At 26.2% G+C, this 23402-nt stretch overlaps 2 protein-coding genes across 4 annotated transcripts in view; one reads left to right on the forward strand and one right to left on the reverse strand.

Annotated features, from left to right (window-relative positions):
* The window catches only part of LOC105844181 (coiled-coil domain-containing protein 30), a 129287-nt gene that overhangs the window by 41816 nt on the left and 64069 nt on the right, over positions 1-23402 (reverse strand). For all 3 annotated transcript variants that reach the window (XM_065803323.1, XM_065803324.1, XM_065803322.1), the window contains exon 7: positions 4279-4498. In XM_065803323.1, coding sequence (XP_065659395.1) covers positions 4279-4498 — 220 coding nt within the window. The remainder of the gene's footprint in view (positions 1-4278; positions 4499-23402) is intronic.
* LOC136084253 (uncharacterized) lies at positions 14191-21636 on the forward strand. The gene is made up of 4 exons (XM_065804339.1): positions 14191-14287; positions 16043-16091; positions 16178-16222; positions 21367-21636. Exons 2-4 carry the CDS (start codon positions 16043-16045, stop codon positions 21615-21617), a joined length of 345 nt encoding a protein of 114 aa, XP_065660411.1. The 5' UTR covers positions 14191-14287; the 3' UTR covers positions 21618-21636.

Genomic DNA, 23402 nt, shown 5'->3' on the forward strand with positions numbered 1-23402 from the left:
TATGCCGCCTGTTTTTAGTGATTTAAATTCAAAAAAATCATCAGTTTCAGATGTTGATGCATTGTCTGTCTAGTTTTTTGTTGTTTGTCTAGTTTATTGTTTTTGTCATTGTATAATATATTTTTTATTATATATTTTTTATTATATATTTTTTATTATATTTTTTTAATTATATATTTTTAAATATTCTTCTATTAATCTTTATTTTTGTCTTAACAACTGTCAAAATATGCTTTGTTCAAAAAACAATTCTCCTCTATTCTAGTGTACTTAATTTTTCCCTCAGACGCTCACTGCTTTAGTGAGATCATTTAGATTTATACTTCAAAGTTTTTAAATAATTTCAATAATTTAAGAGAATATAAATTTTGTTCAATTCTCTCAAATTACAAAAGGGAGATAAAACCCTAAAATGGCAATGTCACAATACATAACTCAATAATCATTTCTTTTTTTTTTTAAACAATGTTAAAAATAGATAAAATATATTTTATTACATAAAAGGGAACAGATATTTCTTTATTAGAAATTACACATAAGTAAGAAGAAGAAGAAGATATTGCATTTGCGCAAACAAAATTAAAAAATATATATTAAATTAACAAAAAAAAAGGAATTAAAATATTTTATCCATGTCTTATTTTTACTTATCTTTTATTACAATGTTTTTTCCAATATATTCAACTTATTATTTATTAAATCAATGACAATTAGATATTTTGCTTTAATTTTTTAGTGATTTCTGTTATTATATAACGTGTATTCTTATGAGTCTGTCCATAAAAAATATTCAACTGTAGTACTAAAACAATTATGTAAAGTCTGTTATGTTGATTTAAATATTTTAGCATTCAATCCAGTATAGCAATAATAATAGCGGTAATAATAATTACAATAATAGTTACTATTAATTATCTACTAAGTAGATAAACAAGTAACTACCTTTAGATGCTTTAACAGGTTTGAAGTTGAGTCAGTTTGTGTTAATAAGAATTTGTTTGGACAGCTTTTACATCTATATAAAAAAAGACCTGGTTTTCTTGATTTTAAATTTATGATTCCAGATTCAGACGGCTGAATTTCACTAGAATCTGAATTTGTACTATTATCTTCTGACTCCATTTTTCTTTATACATTATCAATATGCTTTTATATTTAATCAGCTATGTTTTATATATTATCAGCTGAAAAAAATTTAAATAAAAAAATTAAAAAGTATTTTGTATTTTAAAAAACACTAAAAATACAAAATACATAAAAAAATTATATTTCAAATACAAATACAAAATACTTGATTGAAAAACTATTTGAAATAAAAAATTATTTAAAGTAGGTATTTAAAATAGTAGGAATTAAAATACTTTACAACACTGTTTGTATTTAAATTACTTTTTTGATCCAGTATTTGTATTTGAAGTTTAAATACTTTTTTGAAAGTATTTTTTACAACAATGGTTGGGAGTAAATTTGTGTTTTTTTTAAAAGTTAAGTATTTCCTCATAATAAAATCATTTGTAAATTAATTGCATGCCTAACTATGTTTCCACTACTTTTAACTTGCATAAATTTGTCTGCAATTAGGCCAAGAGAAAACATGCATTTGTTTAAGTTTTTTTTTCAAATAGCATGGTGCATTGGAAGTGTATTAAAGTTTGTCTACATCTAGGCCAAGAGACATGAAAAAAACTAAAACATACATTTGTTTTATTTTTTCAAAAATAGCATGTAAAACAGTACTATGCATTAGAAGTGTATTAAAATCACATATTCTTGCTATCTATACAAATATATTCATTTGAAATTTGTTATAGAGCTTAAAAACTATATTTCTGATAATATGCATCAATTTAAAAAAATTACCGTAATTTGTGTCAGCGTCTTTTAAGTAAGGATATTCTTTTATTTTACTTTGAAGACGCTTTACTTCAATTAAAACTTAAATTGCATAAATTAAAATGTAAAGCTATCATATATTATTATAATCTTGCCAAATGATGTTTTTCCCAGCTTTCAAGAGTATGTGTTTTTTATTTTTTTTGACGTATTTTTGAGTAGTGGTACTTCTCTACCATTTTTGAGTAGTGACACTTCTCTACCATTAAAGTTAAAAATTTAAATATTCAACTTTAATAGTAGAATTTAGAAGTAATTAAAAAGTAAAATCTAAAAAAGTCTAACACAAAAGTTATCAGGTGATCAAGAGATTCAAAATAATGAACCGTAAAGTGTAAAAAACAAATCAAATTCATTGCGCATCCGCTGAACTATGAGTTAAAGGAGAATAAAGTACCCAAGTACTTTGGCAAGTACTTGCGTACTTTGGGAAAATTAAGTATTTGGACTGAAATTTTCCAGATATAATCACAAAAAGACAAAGAACAATGTAAAACAAAATTGAAATTAAATATTATTTCTAGGTTTAGTTTAATTATGATAACACTCATCCTAGAACTTTTGGGAAATTTTCAAATTGTTTTGTTAACATCTTAAAAATTTTGGAAAACAGCACAAAAAGTGGATTTTCTAACTTTTTAAAAAAACATAAAAAAAAAAATTAAATTTCTATAAAAAAAAATATAAAAAAAAATTATTCAATAACTGGCCTCAGAAAGATATTCATTTACAGCAAATTTATATTCCAGAAAAAATTCTAGAAAACTCCCCCTTGATAACGATTGCAATAAAAGTTGTCTAACATAAACAATCATATACTTGATAAGTGTAAGGGTAGTTTATTATAGTGTATATTAAATGTAAATTATATAGTGTACTATATAACAGCTCACGGAATTAGAAAAATTAAGGTCAGCAAAAAATTGCTGACTTTAAACTATTTGGTTGGCATCAGGTCAGCTAAAAGATTTTAACACAATGGTTTCACCATGACAACATAGAAACAAGGTTAGCAAAAAATTACCAACCTCAAACAATTAAAAATCTGCAGTGAGGTCAGCGTTGCGAAATGCTGACCTTTATTCAGAGGGCTGAAATAGTGAATACTTACAAAGTGTTAGAGTTTAGATATGTATTTTTTTGGATTCTTTGTAAAATTTCAATATTTTACTACAACAAAATCAAAATCAAAAAGAAAATATCCTTTCCACTTATTTAATGGTAGAAAAGTACCTTATAAGAAATATAAAAATTTCTAGTTACTATTTCAAATTCATTTTCATTCAAAACAATTTAACTCATTCATAAAAAATCACACTAATACTAAGGGAAAAAAAAATTTTATCAATTTTTTTTTAAACAATATTAAGATAATTTAAAATAATTTTCAGGGGATTTTTCTACTCTGGAAAAAACTGCTTTGGCTAATTACACAAGTTATTAGATGCTTACAGCTATGTAAAAAATTTTTTAAGTATATAAAATTTTTGGCTTGAAATTGTTACCAAAATAAATAGTAAATAATTGTTATAAATTTTGCGCTTAATAATACATTAATATTAGTTTGCACTAACTTACACCACCTCAGGGTACGTAGGCAAACTTTTTTTTTTTTAAAGGATCCAGAAGGACCTAAAATTTGTTTACAATAAATGCAACTTGAAAATATTACTGAAATTCATACTCTACAAGATTTCTCTTTAAAATTTACAAAAAAATAAGCTGAAAGGGCCACAGACCTCAATGAGAAAAAACAGGCAACTAGCCATGATCTCACCTATTTAAATTTACCTTTTTATCATTAAGCTTGCCTTGCAATTCTTTCTAATCAAATTTGATCGGCCAAAATATTGGGTGATCAAAGCATCACTTTTGATTAATCGGTATTTCCAGAGCTGATATTATTAGTTAATTTATTTAGTGTTATCAAATTATTTATATTATTATTGTCACTTATATTATTGATACTACTAATATACTATCACTATTATTATTATACTTTATTAAATAAATTTTTTTATTTTTTTAATTTTTTTTTAATTATTATTATTTACTTTATTGTTATATCATTTATTATATTATTTGAACTATTATTATTATTTAAAAATAAATACTATCTTGCATGATCACAGTGCAATTGTTTTCTTTTTTTTATTAAATATGATACTAATAACAAAAACCTCTTTAATTAAAAACACCAAACATATTAAATATGTTGTCATGAATTAAAGGTTCACATGAACATATTTAACCATATGTTTCAAACTCAAAACTTCAAACCTATAATTTTTTAAATATTAAATACATCATATTAAATATTTTATTCTATATTAAAAGTTTATATAAACATATTTAATTAAATATTTCAAACTGAAAACCTCAAACCTATAATTTTCTTCGAGAGTCTCATTGACAAGAATCTGTTTCTGAAGTCCTTCTTCAGTTTTTTTTTTCGAATCTGCAATAGCATTGTATAATTTATCTTTGTCTTCCAATAATCTGTCACAATCAAATTTGTGTGCAGCTTGTATATCTTGATACATTTTAACTTCTGCTTCCAATCTTGTATTTTGCTCTTTTAAACACATGTAATTCCATTCCATTTCTAGAATTCATAAAACTATAATCACTCCAAATGTAAATATACAAATATAGAGCTAGGTTTTAAGAAATTTTGATTGTTAATATAACTTGCGCTTCATTACAATTAATTTTAACTGTTTCGTTATAGTTAACTAATTCCCTAAGAATAAAGTTCTGAATGTAATTGATGATATTAATGTTTTAACTTAATACAAATATTATTGAACTAAAAGTCATCTGAAAAACAACCACTGCTTTGATGATTAAACCAGTGATGGCTTTTCTATAGGGACCATAGGGGCCTAGTCCAACCTACATCTGTTTAAAATATTTATTTATGTAAATATGTAAATATTACCGAAATCATTACTCTAAACTAATTGAAGTTTCTTAAAAAAAATTTTTATGATATTTTAATACATTAAAATATTTTATAATATTTTAATACATTTGTTAATCTTTTTTTTGTAAGTTTTTTAATGTTATTTTGTTTCATTAGTGACAGCCACTGGACCTATATTAAATCAAAATTATATAAAAAACTCGAAAAATAACCAAGTTTATAAAAGTATATTGTAAAAATTTGTCTACTCTTAGTTGTTTTTTTTCCACAAACTGTCATTTTAAATTAAATGCTAATAAAACAGACCAAAAAAAATTTAAAAACTTAAAAGATTCTTCTCTAAAGGTTGCATAACCTAACCAAAACCATCAATCAATATATGCACACTCCAATGCAGTTATCTATTAATAAATTAGGGTTATGGCTCTGGGTATAAGGGTAATTTGTCAACAAAATAAAATAGACTTCTCTTTGTTGACATCCAATTACATTGCATTCTTCTATCCAGAGTATTAAATTGCCTCTGATGCGATATGTTTGTAACTTGAATAGGACATGTTTGTAAGATACCTTTTCGAAGGTTTTGGCAAAATCAGTGTGTATCATGTTTCTTACGTAGCCAAGATGGACAGCTTCTGTAAGAATATCACACGTTTCAAGAAGATTCGATACACAGCTTTTTTGTTTTACAAATCCATGTTGTACTTTGCTAATTAGCTTGTGTGTTATCGCAAATGTCATTATTTAACTGTGTATGAAACTCTTCATGACCTTGCACAACACAGACGTGAGAGAAAGTGGTCTGTAGTTTCTAGCTTTGAATCTACTGCCTTTTTTGAAAATTAGTGTGATGTTGGATTTTTTTCACAGTTCGGGCACAACACCAGTGCTAATTGAGCTTTTAAAAATAACTGATATAGAGTAAGCACAGAACATCTACTTAAGACCTGTGGATGGATGCCATCCTCTCCCATTGATATTCTTTCCCATTGACATTAACTTGCATATATATATATATATATATATATATATATATATATATATATATATATATATTATATATATATATGCAAGTCAATGTCAATGGGAAAGAATAAATAAAAAAAAATTAATATTTTCTGCTTCTTTATTTTCTGTAAGAACTTCTTTCTTGGATTTTACCCATTGATATGCTGATGTCTTGGTAGCCAAACTGCTTGTTGTTATTTTTGAAAACAATTTCAGATTATTTTTGTAACCAAAGGACCAGTTTTCAATCATCTACAAAGCAACAACTTTGAACTTGCTTATAGGAAATCATTCATGAAAAGTATGCTCATCTTTAATTACTCTTTTGCATGACTCAAGACAGTTGTTAGTGGCTGGGGTAAAATGCCTATAGCCCTCATAACAATTGGAATTAGTGTTGACCCACTCTGTTTTGAAGTAAAGTAAAAATAAATGCTCTTGGTCATCCCACTTTTTGAAAAACAGATTGATGACAATTAAGAAAGATTCTGGGCTGGATAACTTTTGTAATGTTCAATATCTGTCAAAATTGATGTTCTGTTATTTATTTTCACCATTTTCTCTATTTTCACATAATTTTCTGTGAAACATTTCGGTACATGTGTGCCCAACACATCACGATTTTTTGTTCTCCACCAAAATCTAACTTAAAAGCATTTTAAATGGACTGAGCAGCATCAGAAACCGAAACCTCAGGAGTCATAACAACTTTAAAAATATTTTGAACACTTTTTCTCAAAGCTTCAAATAAAAATATAAAATCTTCAGTTTTTTCAGACATACAAACTCCTATGCCAAAATGATGAAAATGGCGGTCAGAATCAGATGTACCAACAACAAAAATTGGATAGCCGAATAAGTTTGTAAGTAGCATCAGCATGGATGATCTTTGCATCTTTGGCAAGACTAAGCCAAGACTAAGCCAATGTTTGGCTGCAGCAAAGAATCTGAAAAGGAATTCTTCATCATATGTCACTGTATAGGACACAATAAATTCTGTATGTTCATCTTTTGGCACTGAAGCATTTTCAATAAGCTATTTTTCCAATTCACCTAGACTGATGTCAGTGACTCCAAACTTTTTCTTGCTCAATTTTGCAAGGATGTTATTCAGTTGTGTTTGAGATGGTAAAAAAAAGTCATTTTTGGCCAAATAGTCACGAGTTTGTTTAGGTTTCATTTGCATATCAAAAAGTCTATTGATTTCTAACTGAACTTTTTCAGAAAGTTTACCTCCTCTTTTAGTGTCAATAGAATCATGTGTGTGTTGTGAAGTTGTTCTGTATAATAATACATTAGATGAGAAACTGTCATACAAAAGATAAATCCTTGCAGTACATTGAGTTCCTTTAACTTTCGAAGATTTCATTGGTAGTAGTCTTTTTGATCTTCTTCAGTTTTGTTTCGAAAATCAAAACTCTTTTAAATCAAAAACTTTTTTCTTTGTTCAAAAATTCTTTGACTTCATTTAAATTTTCTAATTTGCAGTCAAGTTCCCATTGCTTGTAGGTTGTTTTTTTTGTTGGGAGAACTAGGTAGTATTACAGCTTCACTTTCTGATGAGTATTGAGGAATGGAATTCATAATAAATTATGATTAAAAGAAATCTAAATATTGCCCTAATAATTGAAAAAAATCTTACATGAAAGTAAAATGATGTACCTAGCTGCTACTGCTGCTGCTGCTACTACTACTACTACTACTACTACTACTACTACTACTACTACTACTACTACTACTACTACTACTACTACTACTACTACTACTACTACTACTACTACTACTACTACTACTACTACTACTACTACTACTACTACTACTACTACTACTACTACTAGTACTACTACATTTATATATATATATAAATGTATATTATACCGTTATATCTATAAATGTATATTATACTGTTATATATATATATATATATATAAAATACTACTACATTTATATATATATATATATATATATATATATATATATATATATATATATATATATATATATATATATATATATATATAAATGTATATTATACAATTATATATATAAATGTATATTATACATTTATATATATATATATATATATATATATATATATATATATATATATATATATATATATATATATATATATATATATATATATATATATATATATATATAAACAGGTATATTATTATAAAATACATGCATATACATATTATATATATATATATATATACATATATATATATATATACATATATAACTGTATATTATACTGTTATATATATAAATGTATAATATACATTTATATATATAACAGTATAATATACATTTATATATGTATATATATATATATATATATATATATATATATATATATATATATATATATATTATATATATATATATATACTATATATATATATCAGGGCCGGATTAGGACATTTTTAGGCCTGGGGCTGTAAGTATAGGAGGGCCTAATGTGGTGGTAAGGTAAAAATGCTGAGCGTTAGCGAGGCTAAACCCGGGGGTCAGTGGGCCGGAGGCCCCAAGTTGGGGGGGTTTGGGGGGCCCCAGACCCCCCAAGTAGGAGGGTCAGGGGGGCAGCTGCCCCCCAGAATTTTTTTTTCAGTCTTGCTAATAAAAGGACACAATCTAGGTATGTTTTAGTGCATTTTTTTTATAATTTTTTACCAACTGGTTAGGTACAGCTACACCCCTATGGCCCAGACACCCATATATATGTAAACTGACAAAAGGTCTTAAATCATGACTTAAGAAAGCAACTGCTGAGCTGTAGGTATATTTACTATTGAGACAGTGGAGTACGTGTATCAAGTTGATAATGTGTTCACCTCCAATAAAGGAAGAAAATACCAATAATATTGGTATTTAAATGAAAAAATTAAAAAAATAAAAATAAACAATATTTCAAATACACAAAAATTCATTCTTTAACTCAATGTTTATTACTGTGCACTGACAAATTCTTAAGGTATCGTATTGTTGTTTTATCATGTAAATATTTTTTCATATGTTTTCCAGGATATAGATCATTGGGCGGTGACAATTTGGCAAAGGTCAAACAGAGAAGTGAAGTACATGTATGCCCTTAGTACAGTCTAACATTACAAAAGCACCAATAACAATATTTAAGTTATATTGGAATAGGATAGCATTTAGCAATATAAGCAAACATATATCATTTTTAGTATTGTTGATGGTGTCAAATATTTAGCTGAAGCTAGAATCTTCATATATTTTTCTTTTGAAAGTATAAAAAAAAAACAATAAATATAAATTGTAGCATAATTTATGTACTATTTAGTTAATCAATTAACTTTAAAATAGTTTTTTATATATTGACTTTTCTGGCCTTTTTTGAAGCAAACTTCTTGATCACTACTGTGAAATCTTTTGATCTAACTATGACACTTTCAACACTATTAGAATTACCTGGAACTGGTGCTGACATAAATGAGTTTGAACTCGCTGAACTATCTGGAACTGGTGCTGACATAAATGAGTTTGAACTCGCTGAACTATCTGGAACTGGTGCTGACATAAATGAGTTTGAACTCGCTGAACTATCTGGAACTGGTGCTGACATAAATGAGTTTGAACTCGCTGTAGCTGAGTCTGCAGGGACACTATTAGCACTTCCTGGAACTGGTGCTGACATTATTGACATAGTGAATTTGAACTCGCTGTAGCTGATACCGAGACAATACTTGCAGTATTACAAAACTCAGTCATTTTTTTATTTTTGTTCAATAATTCATTTAATTGAATCTCATTCTTCTTCTTTTTTTGCATTTTGTCCCAACCGCTCAGGCCGCTCCTTTTCATTTTTTATTTTAATTTTGTAAACTAATGAGCAATGCTGTAATTTTTTGCAGTAACAGAAGTGATCATAAAATAAAATAAAATAAAAAAATTTTGATGTTTTAATGTTTGAGAACATTCAAGTTTATTTATGTTTCCATCGATGTCCGCACAACTATTAGTTTTTTAAATACACGCTAAAAAATTAACTTCGTGACATAAATTTTCTAATCAAATAGGTTTTATAAGAGAGTGCTTTAAAATCATTCACTAATATAATTGTTTTTCCTTTAAAAGGTTTTTACATTATCGAATGTTTTAAAAGCATTCTCTTATAAAACCTATTTAATTAAAAAATTTATGTCACAAAGTTAATTTTTTTAGCGTGTTTTTTAAAAACTGATAGTTGTGCGGACATAGATGGAAACATAAATAACTTAAATGTTCTCAAAACATCTTTATGTGGAAAGATAATTTAAAAAATATTTGCGAATACCAAAATTCCGCCAAATATACGAATAGAGATATAGTATATCTCTATTCATTTATTTATTCACAACGCCTCCGCAGCTCCCAACAAATTGATTTAAAAAAACTGAGAAACATAGGAAAATTTATCTGGTTCCCTAAAAAAAAAAAAAAAAAAAAAAGTAAAACAAAAAAAAAAAAGTCACGGGCCTTAGGGCCTATTATTTTTATAAGGGCCTGGGGCTGCAGCCCCATCCGCCCCCGCCTTAATACGGCCATGATATATATATATATATATATATATATATATATATATATATATATATATATATATATATATATAAACTTGAAAAATGATATTTAACCAAATAAATTCAAAAATAGTCAGAACAGTGAAACAAATAGAAAATCCAGTAATTCTTTTTTCTCACAATGTTTTTATTGAAAACAATATAATTACCAAACAAAATTACCAATACAAAATATTTTTTATATATATTAAAACTATTAGCACTAGAGGCCTTTCAAATAATCATCAGTAGTGCTGTTTTTAGTATTATACAAGATATTTGTAATAAAAACAAAAATAACTTAATTTTTATATTGTTGCTATGGGTAACTATTGATTGTAAAAGATTGAATTGTAATTATATAAAGGAAATATCAATTAAATGTATCATGTTTTGTTTGTGCAAATGCTTTTCATATGATAACAAAAAACTTTCGTTGTTAAGCTCAAGAAGTAGATAAGTTTAAAACATCTAACGGAACCATTTGGAAAGTGAAAAGTCGCATCACATGCAACAGCAAAAATGTAATCTATTACCTAAAAGGTTTAACATGCAAAAAACAAACATATACTGGTAAAACTAATAATTTAAGATTACATATAAACGGACATATTTCTAGTTGCAGAACTGGCTTATCAACTGATCGATTTGACAACCATGTTTATACTTGCCCACAAAAGTGTAATTGAACCTTTTTTCCAACTTTTCATCTTTCTTGAGCTTAACAACGAAAGTTTTTTGTTATCATATGAAAAGCATTTGCACAAACAAAAACATGATACATTTAATTGATATTTCCTTTATATAATTACAATTCAACCTTTCACAATCAATAGTTACCCATAGCAACAATATAAAAATTAAGTTATTTTTTGTTTTTATTACAAATATCTTGTATAATACTAAAAACAGCACTACTGATGATTATTTGAAAGGCCTCTAGTGCTAATAGTTTTAATATATATAAAAAATATTTTGTATTGGTAATTTTGTTTGGTAATTATATTGTTTTCAATAAAAACATTGTGAGAAAAAAGAATTACTGGATTTTCTATTTGTTTCACTGTTCTGACTATTTTGAATTTATATATATATATATATTTATATATATATATATATATATATATATATATATATATATATATATATACTATATATATATATATATATATATATATATATATATATATATATATATATAAATATATATATATATATATATAAATATATATATATATATATATAAATATAAATAGGTATATTATTGTGAAATACATGCATCTACATGTTATATATATATGTATATATATACATATATATATATATATATATATATATATATAAATGTATAATATACATTTATATATACAAAAGTATAATATACATTTATATATGTATGTATATATATATAATATATATATATATATATATATATATATATATATATATATATATAAATGTAGTAGTATTGTATATTTATATATATATATATATATATATATATATATATATATATATATATATATATATATATATATATATATACATATATATATATATATATATATATATATATATATATATATATATATAATATATATATATATATAAATAAATATAAGTAGGTATATTATGTGAAATACATGCATGTACATGTTATATATATATATGTATATATATATACATATATAAATATATATATATATATATATATATATAATTGTATAATATACATTTATATATATAACAGTATAATATACATTTATATTTATAACAGTATAATATACATTTATATATGTGTGCATATATATATATATATATATATATAAATATATATATATTATATATATATAATGTAGTAGTATTGTATATATATATATATATATATATACATATATATATATATATATATATATATATATATATATATATATATATATATATATATAAATAGGTATATTATTGTGAAATAGATGCATGTACATGTTATATATATATGTATATATATATATATATATATATATATATATATATATATATAAATGTATAATATACATTTATATATATATATCAGTATAATATACATTTATATATGTATGTATATATATAGTATATATATATATAAATATATATATAGATATATATATATATATAAATGTAGTAGTATTGTATATATATATATATATATATATATATATATATAAATATAAATAGGTATATTATTGTGAAATACATGCATGTACATGTTATATATATATGTATATATATATACATATATAAATATATATATATATATATATATATATATATATTAGGGATATGACTTTTTAATTTTTTTTCAAATAAAATGTTTCCTGTATCATATATCGATGAACTTTTACTAAAATCATGAAAAAAGGCCCAAATAGCTTTCTGCAACCAAAAAAAAGGTCACCCCAAAATAAAAAATTGATTTACCATTTTATAACATTCATTTTTGACCGATGTTTTAATCTTAAGCTTAATTCTCAGCTTAATTCTATTTATTTCATTATTTTGTTATGAATTTTATAAATATAACGCCACACGTTACCATGGCAACGAAACGGCCGTGTGCCGGCAAATACTTGGAATTGTTATGTGATGACGTCATTGTGTTACCACGGAAATATAGACGACTGTAACAGACTGTAGAAGATTATAGAACTTAGTAGAACATTCTGGAAGCTCTAAATAATTATATAAGCGAGCTGCTGTCAGAGCTCAGTGTTGATAATGTGAATAGTTCTATGAAGTACTCTGCGTGTAACTGAGCTAATAAGGAACTACTGTAGCGAACTAAAGACGCTGTAAGTGTACGAAGTATAAGTAGTTGTAGCATTATCGTTAGGATACGGACTGGATTATCGAACTGTTATCAACATTGACTGGATTATCGAACTATAATTGGATTACTATACAGTTAAAGTATTTTATTAATTAAACGACTTTATTAAACGGATATTTACGCTCAGCTATCCGTAAAGTCGTAACAATATTATATGATGTCTCACAAGAAAAGTCATACCACAGTAACAAAGAACAAGAAGACTTGGACTAAAAATTTGGTGAGATTTCAAGAGTCACACAGAAGAAGAGGAAGCGTGGCTGTAGAAGAACATTCACTCGATGAAAAAATCCAGAATACCACTTCAATTGCAGATCGTAGGAAGATACCAGTTTCTCGGAGCATATGTTAAAGGAAGAAAAGAACGAATAGACCAAATTTCTAAGGAAATTACAAAATTGTGGGACAATAAACTGAATTTTCCACGTGTGTCTGATCAAGTGATAAGAGCAAAGCTTATGAAGGTGCTGAAGGTCTATGATGAATGTGTCAAGCGTGGAAAATATGATGTTCTCAATGCATTATTTGACATCACGAAAGTGAATGGCCAGTGGTTATCCTCGGAAGATAAACGTCTATACCACCTACAAAAAGAAAGTAAAGGACAGGTGGGGTACTCAACAGGACAAGTGGCAAGTAAAGAAACCATTCACCCTTCCAAGAGAAGGAAAGTCCAGTCTGGAACAGCAATACCTTCCACATCACAAGTCCTGGTCTACCACAGACAGAATGTTTTACTAAGGGTATACCTCCGTTTTCTACAAATATTTCTAATTGTTTTAGCATTGATTCTATCAAATTTTTATTCTTTAACAAGAGACAAAAATCATTTCTAACAAAGTAATAAATGATTGATTGTATAAGTGCGCTCTGGGAGGTAACTACTGAAATGATCACTCTTGATTATCCTAAACAAGAACACAACTTGAGATAACATAAGATAACAGCCTGACATAAGAGAATCGGAAAAAGTTTTTTAGCCAAAGAAACGATGAAAAGGCAAACGTGTTAGATATAATACAACGGGTAATCATTTATTAAATTATTTAAATTTGTTACCATTAAAACAAAATTATTTAAAAAAGAAAGATTAGGAATGAAAAATTTTAAAAATGTCTCTTTATTTTTTTTTATACAAAGAGACAAAAAGTTTTTGTATGAGAGTCCAGACAGGACAAACATCTCATCAAGTTGTTTTTATTGTAGCGTGGCTTATGATCAAGTCCATCCTTTTTTATATCATTTTTTAAAAAATTTGAACCTAAGCTACCTTTCAAGGGTTTTACAATAATACAATATAATACAATAATGTAATACAATATACGGATAGTCTTTCATGTAATGAAGCTACTTTAACTCGACTATGAGCGAATCCTGCGACGAAGCATTTTAATTGCTTATATTAAGGATGGGGTCTGGAAATCTTCAAGTAGACTGTAAAGAGTTTAGCGTTGTGTTTATCATACAGCATAGAGGTCATATTAGTTACTAAATCAACACTGGCACCTTTTAATTTTTTTATTCATCTAGATAAAAACAAAAATATGAAATATAAAAAATATAAAAGGAAAAAAAAAGAAATTTTAACGAGACCTCATGCGTTAAAGACTCGTACCAAATTTCATACCATATAAATGCCATATATATATATATATATATATATATATATATATATATATATATATATATATATATATATATATATATATATATATATATATATATATATTTCATTCAAGTAAACCAATTAATTATAAAACTGCTCATTTCAATAGGTCCTCATTCAATACTTTTACATTTTTCAATGCTGGTTTTGAATGCGGACCTTTTAAAATAAGCACTTTTATAATTAACTGTTTTACTCGATTAAGTTTGAGCAAAAATTTTTGTAATTAGATTAATTTCAAAAAGAGAAAATAATTCTATTAACAAGACATTAAAACCATATTTTATAATTTATTATATAAAAATAATGGCGCTATACAAATTTCCACCCACTTTATGCTTTTACATATTTTATTGTTTTCGACCAACTGTGTTTCTTGAGTTGAAAAAATAAGAATTTTGAAAATCTTTTATGCCTGCTGTTATTACTATATTTTTACACTGTAGTTTTTTCTCCAAGTTCAACTAAAATAGTTGCTAGGCAACTTTTAATAAAGTATTAGTTTTGATAATAATTATCAAAACTAATAATTATAATAATTTTATAATTAAAAGATCATTACAAAGAATTATTCTTTGTAATGATCTTTTAAATTATAAAATAACGTACGAGATATAAAAAATTATACTTCTATTAAACAATAGAAATTTTGTTATATCTTCTAAAAATTCGAACTCAAACGGCTTTCAAAACAATATCCGCTAAAATATAGACGTCAATTTTATATCTAAATTAAAAAAACGTCAGTTAAAAGCTACAAGAAACTATTTACTGATTAAGCCATGGAAAAATATTATCCAAAAAATGTTTATATAAGGATTTAGTTTTTAACAATGAAAGCAAAGTGGTGTAATCACTTATTGAAAAACACAATTAGGTTTAGTATTGCTTGGAACTTGAAAAGAAAATCTTTCTTATTTATGAAAAATCTCCAATCCCCTGTTGAATTGTTGATACAATTTGTAAAGCAGATAATAAAAAGAAATGTTTAACCTCAATAACATTATAATAATCTACAATTCAGCCACGATTTAATCGTGTAAATACAATTTAGTCGATTTCAATTCGTTATGTTTATTTACTTAGCTTCTTTTAGAGTTTGTTATATTTTTTAGATGAAACAATCAATTTTGCAAAGCTCTTTTTTGTTTTTGGTTATAATATGTAAGATTTATTTTTTCGATAACTTCTTTTATCTACAAAGATAACGGAATGCATTAGAATACAACATTTTAAAACAACTTTTTTAGGTGACATTTTATTGGTAACACACGCTCAAGTTTACTCAAATAAAGGTATTTATTAAAATGTTTATAAAAAAGATCATCAAGAATGATTTTTGACGACTATGAATAATAAAAATGACATCGACGATCCATTAAATACTTTTTTATTTCAGATACTCATAATTTAGGATAGCTCAGGTAATTACAATATTTTTTATAATAAAATATAGCAAAAACCTATGCTAAAAACAATAATCAATTTTGTACTAAAAAGTGGAAAATAAACTTTTAAATTTAAATTTAATAGTTTAGTAAACTAAGTATTGACAGGCCTACCCAAGGTTTATTTCGAAATAAACCTTGTGTAGGCCTGTCAATCTTTGGTTTACTGAACTAATAAATTCAAGGCCGACAATGCGGGTTTAAAAAAAAAAGAAGCTTTTTACGAAAAAAGATGTGGGAGGGGGAAGTGGGGAGGGATATATATCTATCTATATCTATATCTCTATATATATATCTATATCTATATATATATATATATATATATATATATATATATATATATATATATATATATATATATATATATATATATATATATATATATATATATATATGCATAGGAAAACCAGGGGATGTCAGTTTTTCACAAACTGAGATAAACCAAATTTAGTTTTCAAAGAATTCCCATAAGCTGTGCTTTTTCTTTTTCTTATCACTATATTAGACCATTAATTTTTATTTATTTGCTTCAAATTTAACACTGAAGGTAGTTTATGATTTATTTTTATTTATCTTTTTTCTTTAGGTGCTCCAAGAAGACCTAACGGTCTTGTCACAGAGCACCGAGGAAGTGCATTTAACCAGGAAGTTCACGCTTCCTTCTCTTACCGGGACGCGAAAATATTACCAAAGCTCGTTTCGAACCCGGATCTCCTGCTTATTAAGCAAGCCCTCTAACCACTGCGTCACGGACATTCCATGTTTTTCCCTTGCACCCTTCATATATATATATATATATATATATATATATATATATATATATATATATATATATATATATATATATATATATATGTATATATATGTATATATATATATATATATATATATATATATATGAAAAGACGAATTATTATTCATGTTGTTATTGTTATGTCGCATTACTATTGCATTGTTATTGTCGCATTACTATTGCATTGTTATTTTTATGTCGCAATACTATTATTAAGGTGGTAGTATAGTAATTAAAATTAAAAAATTCATTTTTTTGAAAATATATTTTCTAGCCTATATAACTATTGTAGATTTGAAATGATTTCTTGTTTTACAAAAAAAAAACCTAAGTATATACCTCTAAAATTGTTTTTAAATTGTTCGGTAAAAATTTTTATCCATAGCAACGCTTTATTTACCATGTTGCTACGGGTTTTTGAAATGAAATTTATACAAAATAATGCAATAAAAACATTTCTATTTAAACTTTCTATAATGAACATTGTTACTCAGCAGTTGCTTCTTGTTTATTGACTCGATTTCTACGCATACATTGCGCATGACCACGCTTTATTGCTATCTTGTGCTCTTAACAACTTTGACGAATAGTCTGTACTACAGTCAATTTTTGTAAAAACTTATTTTAATAAAACTGAAATGGGTGGATCAAAAAGAAAAGAATCTTCTAAAAGACTATACCAAAATAAGAAATCAAAGTTTCATAGAAACAGATACAAAAAGGTCTGCAAAAATAAAATAATGAAAACACTGCTATACTTTTAGTTGAAAACATGCCATGTTCATCATCTTTCAAGAAGTTGTTCAACAAAGAAGCTGTAAAGGAACCATAAAATATAAATGAAGACTTTAACTTTATTATGAGCTTTATTTTACTTAAAAAAGCAATAATGGTTCTTAAATGTCCAGATTGTACAGAGCTAGTTATTTTACAGTTTGATTATTCAAAAAAATATGGCCTAAGTATTGGACTAAAAATCTGTTGCAGTGGTTGTGAATGGGAAACGGTTTTTTTTTTCATCTGCTAAAATCGATAAAAAGATAGATTGTGTTGGACGTAAACGCTTTGACATAAACACTCGTGCAGTAGTTGCATTTCGTGAAATGGGTAAGGGATTTTCAGCAATAGAAACATTTTGCGGAATTATGAACATGCAACCTCCAATGAATAAAAACTGAAATAATGACACGTTGCACATACTGTTGAATGTCTATCAAATTTTGGTTGATAAAAGCATGACAAAAGCAGCAGAAGAATTACTATCAATCAATGAAACATCTAAAGATATAACTTGATGGATCGTGGCAAAAACGTGGATACACCTCAAACAATGGATTAGTAACAGCTGTTGCTGTGGAAAATGGTAAATGTATTGATTTCAAAATAGAAACAAAAACTTGTAAGTTGTGTTCTATATGGGAGTTAAAAAAATACACACATCATGAAGAATATAACGAGTTTCACTCTTTACATTATCGAAAATGCAAAATCAGTCCATACCGTTTCAGCTTCCTCTATGGAATCTAGTGGTATAATAAAAATATTTTTGCGTTCTGAAAAAAAAAACAATTTAAGAAATACAACATTTCTAGGAGATGAGATAGTATTTTATATGTTAATGTTGTTTCTGTAAAACCTTATGGAGATATTGAAATAAAAAAAGTCGAGTGCATCGGACATATTCAAAAACGTTTTGGTACTCGATTAAGAAATTTAAAAAAACAAAATAAAGAAATTTTATGTGAAAGCAAAAAGTTAGGAGGAGTAGGTCGCTTAGCAGAAAATGTTATAAATACACTGCAAAATTATTATGGCAAGGCAGTAAGGCAGAATGTTGGAAATTTATATGGAATGAAAAAGAGTGTTGCAGCTGTACTTTGTTCTGAAAGTTGTGATGACAAAACACGTCATCAGTTTTGTTTGCACCAAAGATTCTTGGTGCAAATTCCAGGCTGACAAACTGACTGGAAAAAATGTCATATAAAGAAAATATTTGTATTCCTGCTTCAGTCTCTTGCTGATGTCATCAAACCAATATTTATTGGTTTGATGGTATCGATTGGTTCCGATAAACTTCTTGAAAAATGTTTACATGGAAAAACGCAGAATCCCAATGAGTCTTTAAAGCAGTTGATATGGGAGAGATGTCCAAAAGTTGTATTTATTGAAAGAGCTGCCTTAAGTATAGGAGTAGCGTCAGCTGTGCTAAATTTTAATAATGGGTAACAGTTTTTAAATAAGTTGTTTAATGAACTTGGAATGGAGTTTAGTATAAATGCGCGAAATTACTGTTTACGTAAGGACAATGAACGAATCGTTAAAGCAGAAAAACAATGTAGTACTAAAGCAAAAACAAGCAGAAAAAATTTAAGAGCAATAAAGAAAGGTTTTTGTGACCAAAATGAAGAACTGGAAGGTGTAACGTATAAAAGAGGAGAATTTTGAACTATTTTTTTAAATTGCACTTTTCTCAAAATCATGTTTTTGGGTCTGGCGACGGGGATATTTTTAAAAACCAATAATTAAATTGGCTTGAAATTTGGCACACATACTCACTACATTAGTATCTACAACATACGCTAGAATAATTTGCACTGCTTCTCTCGTTCAGTAATTTTTAATAATTTTTTTTCATCTATTACCCCTAAAATTTTTTTGACCATATTGAAATCTTTTAGTCCACGACACAATGCCACATATAATATATCACGAGCCAAAATTTCAAATGAAAATATATAATGGTTCTTAAAAATCTCTGTCGCCCTTTACCCCGTTTTTGTGCCTTTACTAAGTCGGAAAAAAATTAATAAAATTTTTTTTTTTTTTTAGCTTAGTGATGTTATATTACACATTGTAGAAATTTTTTTTTTGGTAAAAATTATTTGATTTTTTTTCTAATTACTATACTACCACCTTAAACGGTGTTCAGGCTACAAGAAATAACAGGAAGAGTTGTAATTAAGTTCCCAGTAGCAAGCAACATTGGTGCAATATAGGTACAATATGTTAACTAAATGTTGTTAACAATATTGCACCAATCCAAAATTTCCACACTTTGATCTATATTAGAGAGTAAATATTGATTTACAATATTGACTATATATAAACTGCAATATAGTGCCAGCATATTTTTTATTATAATCAATGAAAAAGCTTTATATTTTTTAAAAAAAGCATCCTGAGAAACAATTGAACCTGCAAACCTGTCAGCCGCGCCTCAAAATTAGAAAAACTTTTACATCCATAGGACTACACTATAACAACGAGGAGAAAAATTTAAACATTTTTTTGCGCACAAACAAGTTTTTTACTATTTTATTAAATTATTTGTACCAGTGAAGAAAGATAATGTAATTAGAACGCACAATGGTAAGAATGTACAAATAATAACATTCTAGAAATAAAACATTAAAATTCACAAAAAAAAGTCTCCCTGAAAAGGACTTGAACCCGCAACACTATCACTCGCGCCTCAAGAAAAGAGCCTTATTACACACACAGCACTTCGCAAATAAATTGATGGCATAACATTTTAAATCATTTTTATGGACAAGTTACTTTTTTATCATAGTTATGACTATGATGAAAACATAAAAAGAATTTCATTCTTATGACTAAGAACTTCATTTATTCTTATGACTGTGATGAAAAGGTCTGGGGTCAATGCTATAAAACCTATTACCAGCGTATAGTGCTACTGGCGGAAATTTTACTTTAAGAATTTTTACAACCGTAAATTTAGATTCGAAAAATGTTTTTCAATTCAGTGTTATAAAACTTTCCGCTTCAAATTTTGTAGATATCTATGCCCTGACAAACGGTTGTTATGTCTCAAGACAAAAACGGTTGTCTAAAACAAAGTGTTTTTGAGTTGAAGTTTTAAAAACATTCTGAACCACAAGTTTCTATAACTAAATGTTTTTGTCTTTGGTTCTTTAACAAAAATTTCCGTATGTCTCTACTCGCTTTAAATGTTTAAATAACGGTAAAAAGTTTAATAACATCGACTTCTGGTCAAGTGAAAGAAAAGATTATAAAATAAAAAAGATGAAAAATGTTATAAACATAGACTGCCATAGCAACAAAACTATTTGAACTTTTGAGTTATTATTTTATTTTTGTTATAAAAATACAACAAAAGTATAAAAACATTTCTATAACGATAATAAAATGGTATATTAAAAATGTATTTTTTTAGTGGACGAAGTTAATGCTATATCTCAACACAATCAAAAACGGGCAGTATACAACTCGCCACCACTTTTGTCTGACTCAAGTTTATCAGAAAATGCAGAGAGATGTGCATTGAAAATGGCTGAAGGGCGCTTACCAATAGCAATACATCCATGTCAGGAACCCGGTGAAAATATTTATCAAACAACAATGGATTTATCATATCCTATCATCTCAGACAATAATTTAATAAAAGATGCTGTTGAGGCTTGGTAATACTTAAAATAACTTCTTTTCAAACAATATATTTTTTTAATTTGGTAAAAGTTAAAAAATCATTAGAATAAATAGGACATATCATTTTAAAAATAGTATAACTTCAATGTCTCGATAATTATAATAAATTTAAATTATAATATTTTAATTAGATGTATATAAAGTCAAAACGTAAAATAAATCATAATGAAATAAAAAATAAAATATCATATAATAAAAGTGTTAAATATTTAACTGATACTAAACCCATTTTATAAGCAATCGAAAAATATAATTATTTGTAATCAGCGTTATCAACAATTGAACCTGTCATTTCGAAAAAGACATAAGTCCAAAACTTTTAACAGTTAGTTTATAAGTTTGAATTAAAAGTCTCTGTATGATTTATGTTTTTTTTATAAAAAATAAAAAATACATAAGTTATATACGTTCTTTATTTATCTACTTCTATGTTTAATTTCTTTAACAACCTAGACATTATTTTAATAAAAATCATATTTTTGTTGATTTTGAAAAGTTTTAGTAAATGGACTTGTGCCCTTTTCGAAATGACTGGTTCAATTATAAAGAAGAACAATGGTTTAAACGTAAGGTTAAGCAGGGTAACATTGACATGTCTTCGATAATTTTTTATTTTTACGTTAACCGGTTCATAATGTCTAAACTATTTTGAAATATATTAAACCCATCGGTCGCATGAACAAATACTTTTATCCAAATACAAACAACAACACATAATGGCGAACATAAATTAAAATTGTCTTTATTTGAATTTATGCTGAAAAACATTAGTTATAAGGTAAATGAAACTAAACTATTGTCTAAAAATTTTATGATGTTATTTATAAAAGTATTTTAAATAGTTTTTAACTGAGATGTAGTCAAGAGTCAGAGATGCAGTTAAGACCAAGACCAAGACTAAGATTAAGACATTATGATTCAGGCTCAAGACCAAGACTTAAAACTCGAAACATTAAAAAGTCAACCCAATACCAAGACCAAGACTTTCAAAATTTTTACAAAACCAATAAGACTTAGATTCTTAGTGGTTTAACATAACAAGACTCATACTTACCCATGTATGTATACTATTGGGCGTTTTGCTTAAGGCCTCATAGCAATGTGTATATAATAGTAATGTGTATATAAAATGATGCATCACCTAAGGTGATTTTATCATTTTACCATTTACGCACATTAGTTTATAACAAAACGTTATTACACATGTTTTACACGCAGTGCACAGTTGCAGTCTACTAAGCGTAACTTTTACAATAACAAAAAACTAACAAATTTTTTCTATTGTTAAAAAGAAAATGTACCAATAAAAAATGATGCAAGATTATCACACAGTGAAATTATGAATAGCGCACAACCATGGTAAAAGCAGACATACTATGTTTTTTTTGTAACTCTAGTAGCAATATCATAGTTACATAAAAAATTCAAAGTTAATTGACATATTCTATTTGAGTATTATACGTAAGAAATAAAACATACATCTAAGTATCACTTAATTTCAGACATCTAAGTATCACTTAACATAAATAACACATTAACCCTAGTAGTAATAATTTATTATTAATTACTAATCCATTGATTGTGTTGAAAGTTTTTGTTAGGATCCAGAAAATGCATGGCAGTAAAAATCCGAGACCAAGACCAAGACTCCAGGCTTTCAAGACAAAGACTATGACCAAGACTTTATGCTTCAAAAAAAAGACCAAGACTGTTAAATATGAGTAATAATATCGAGTAATAAATATTATCGTACAAAAATTTTTT

Source organism: Hydra vulgaris, chromosome 08 (genome assembly GCF_038396675.1).
Source record: "Hydra vulgaris chromosome 08, alternate assembly HydraT2T_AEP".
NCBI classification, from domain to species: domain Eukaryota; kingdom Metazoa; phylum Cnidaria; class Hydrozoa; order Anthoathecata; family Hydridae; genus Hydra; species Hydra vulgaris.

Bases quoted from the DNA above. Each gene is read 5' to 3' on its own strand.
- LOC136084253 (XM_065804339.1), top strand. From the start codon at position 16,043: ATGAAACAATCAATTTTGCAAAGCTCTTTTTTGTTTTTGGTTATAATA. The intron at 16,092-16,177 runs GTAAGATTTATT...CAACTTTTTTAG, and splicing joins TTTGTTTTTGGTTATAATAT to GTGACATTTTATTGGTAACA. The intron at 16,223-21,366 runs GTATTTATTAAA...GTATTTTTTTAG, and splicing joins TCAAGTTTACTCAAATAAAG to TGGACGAAGTTAATGCTATA.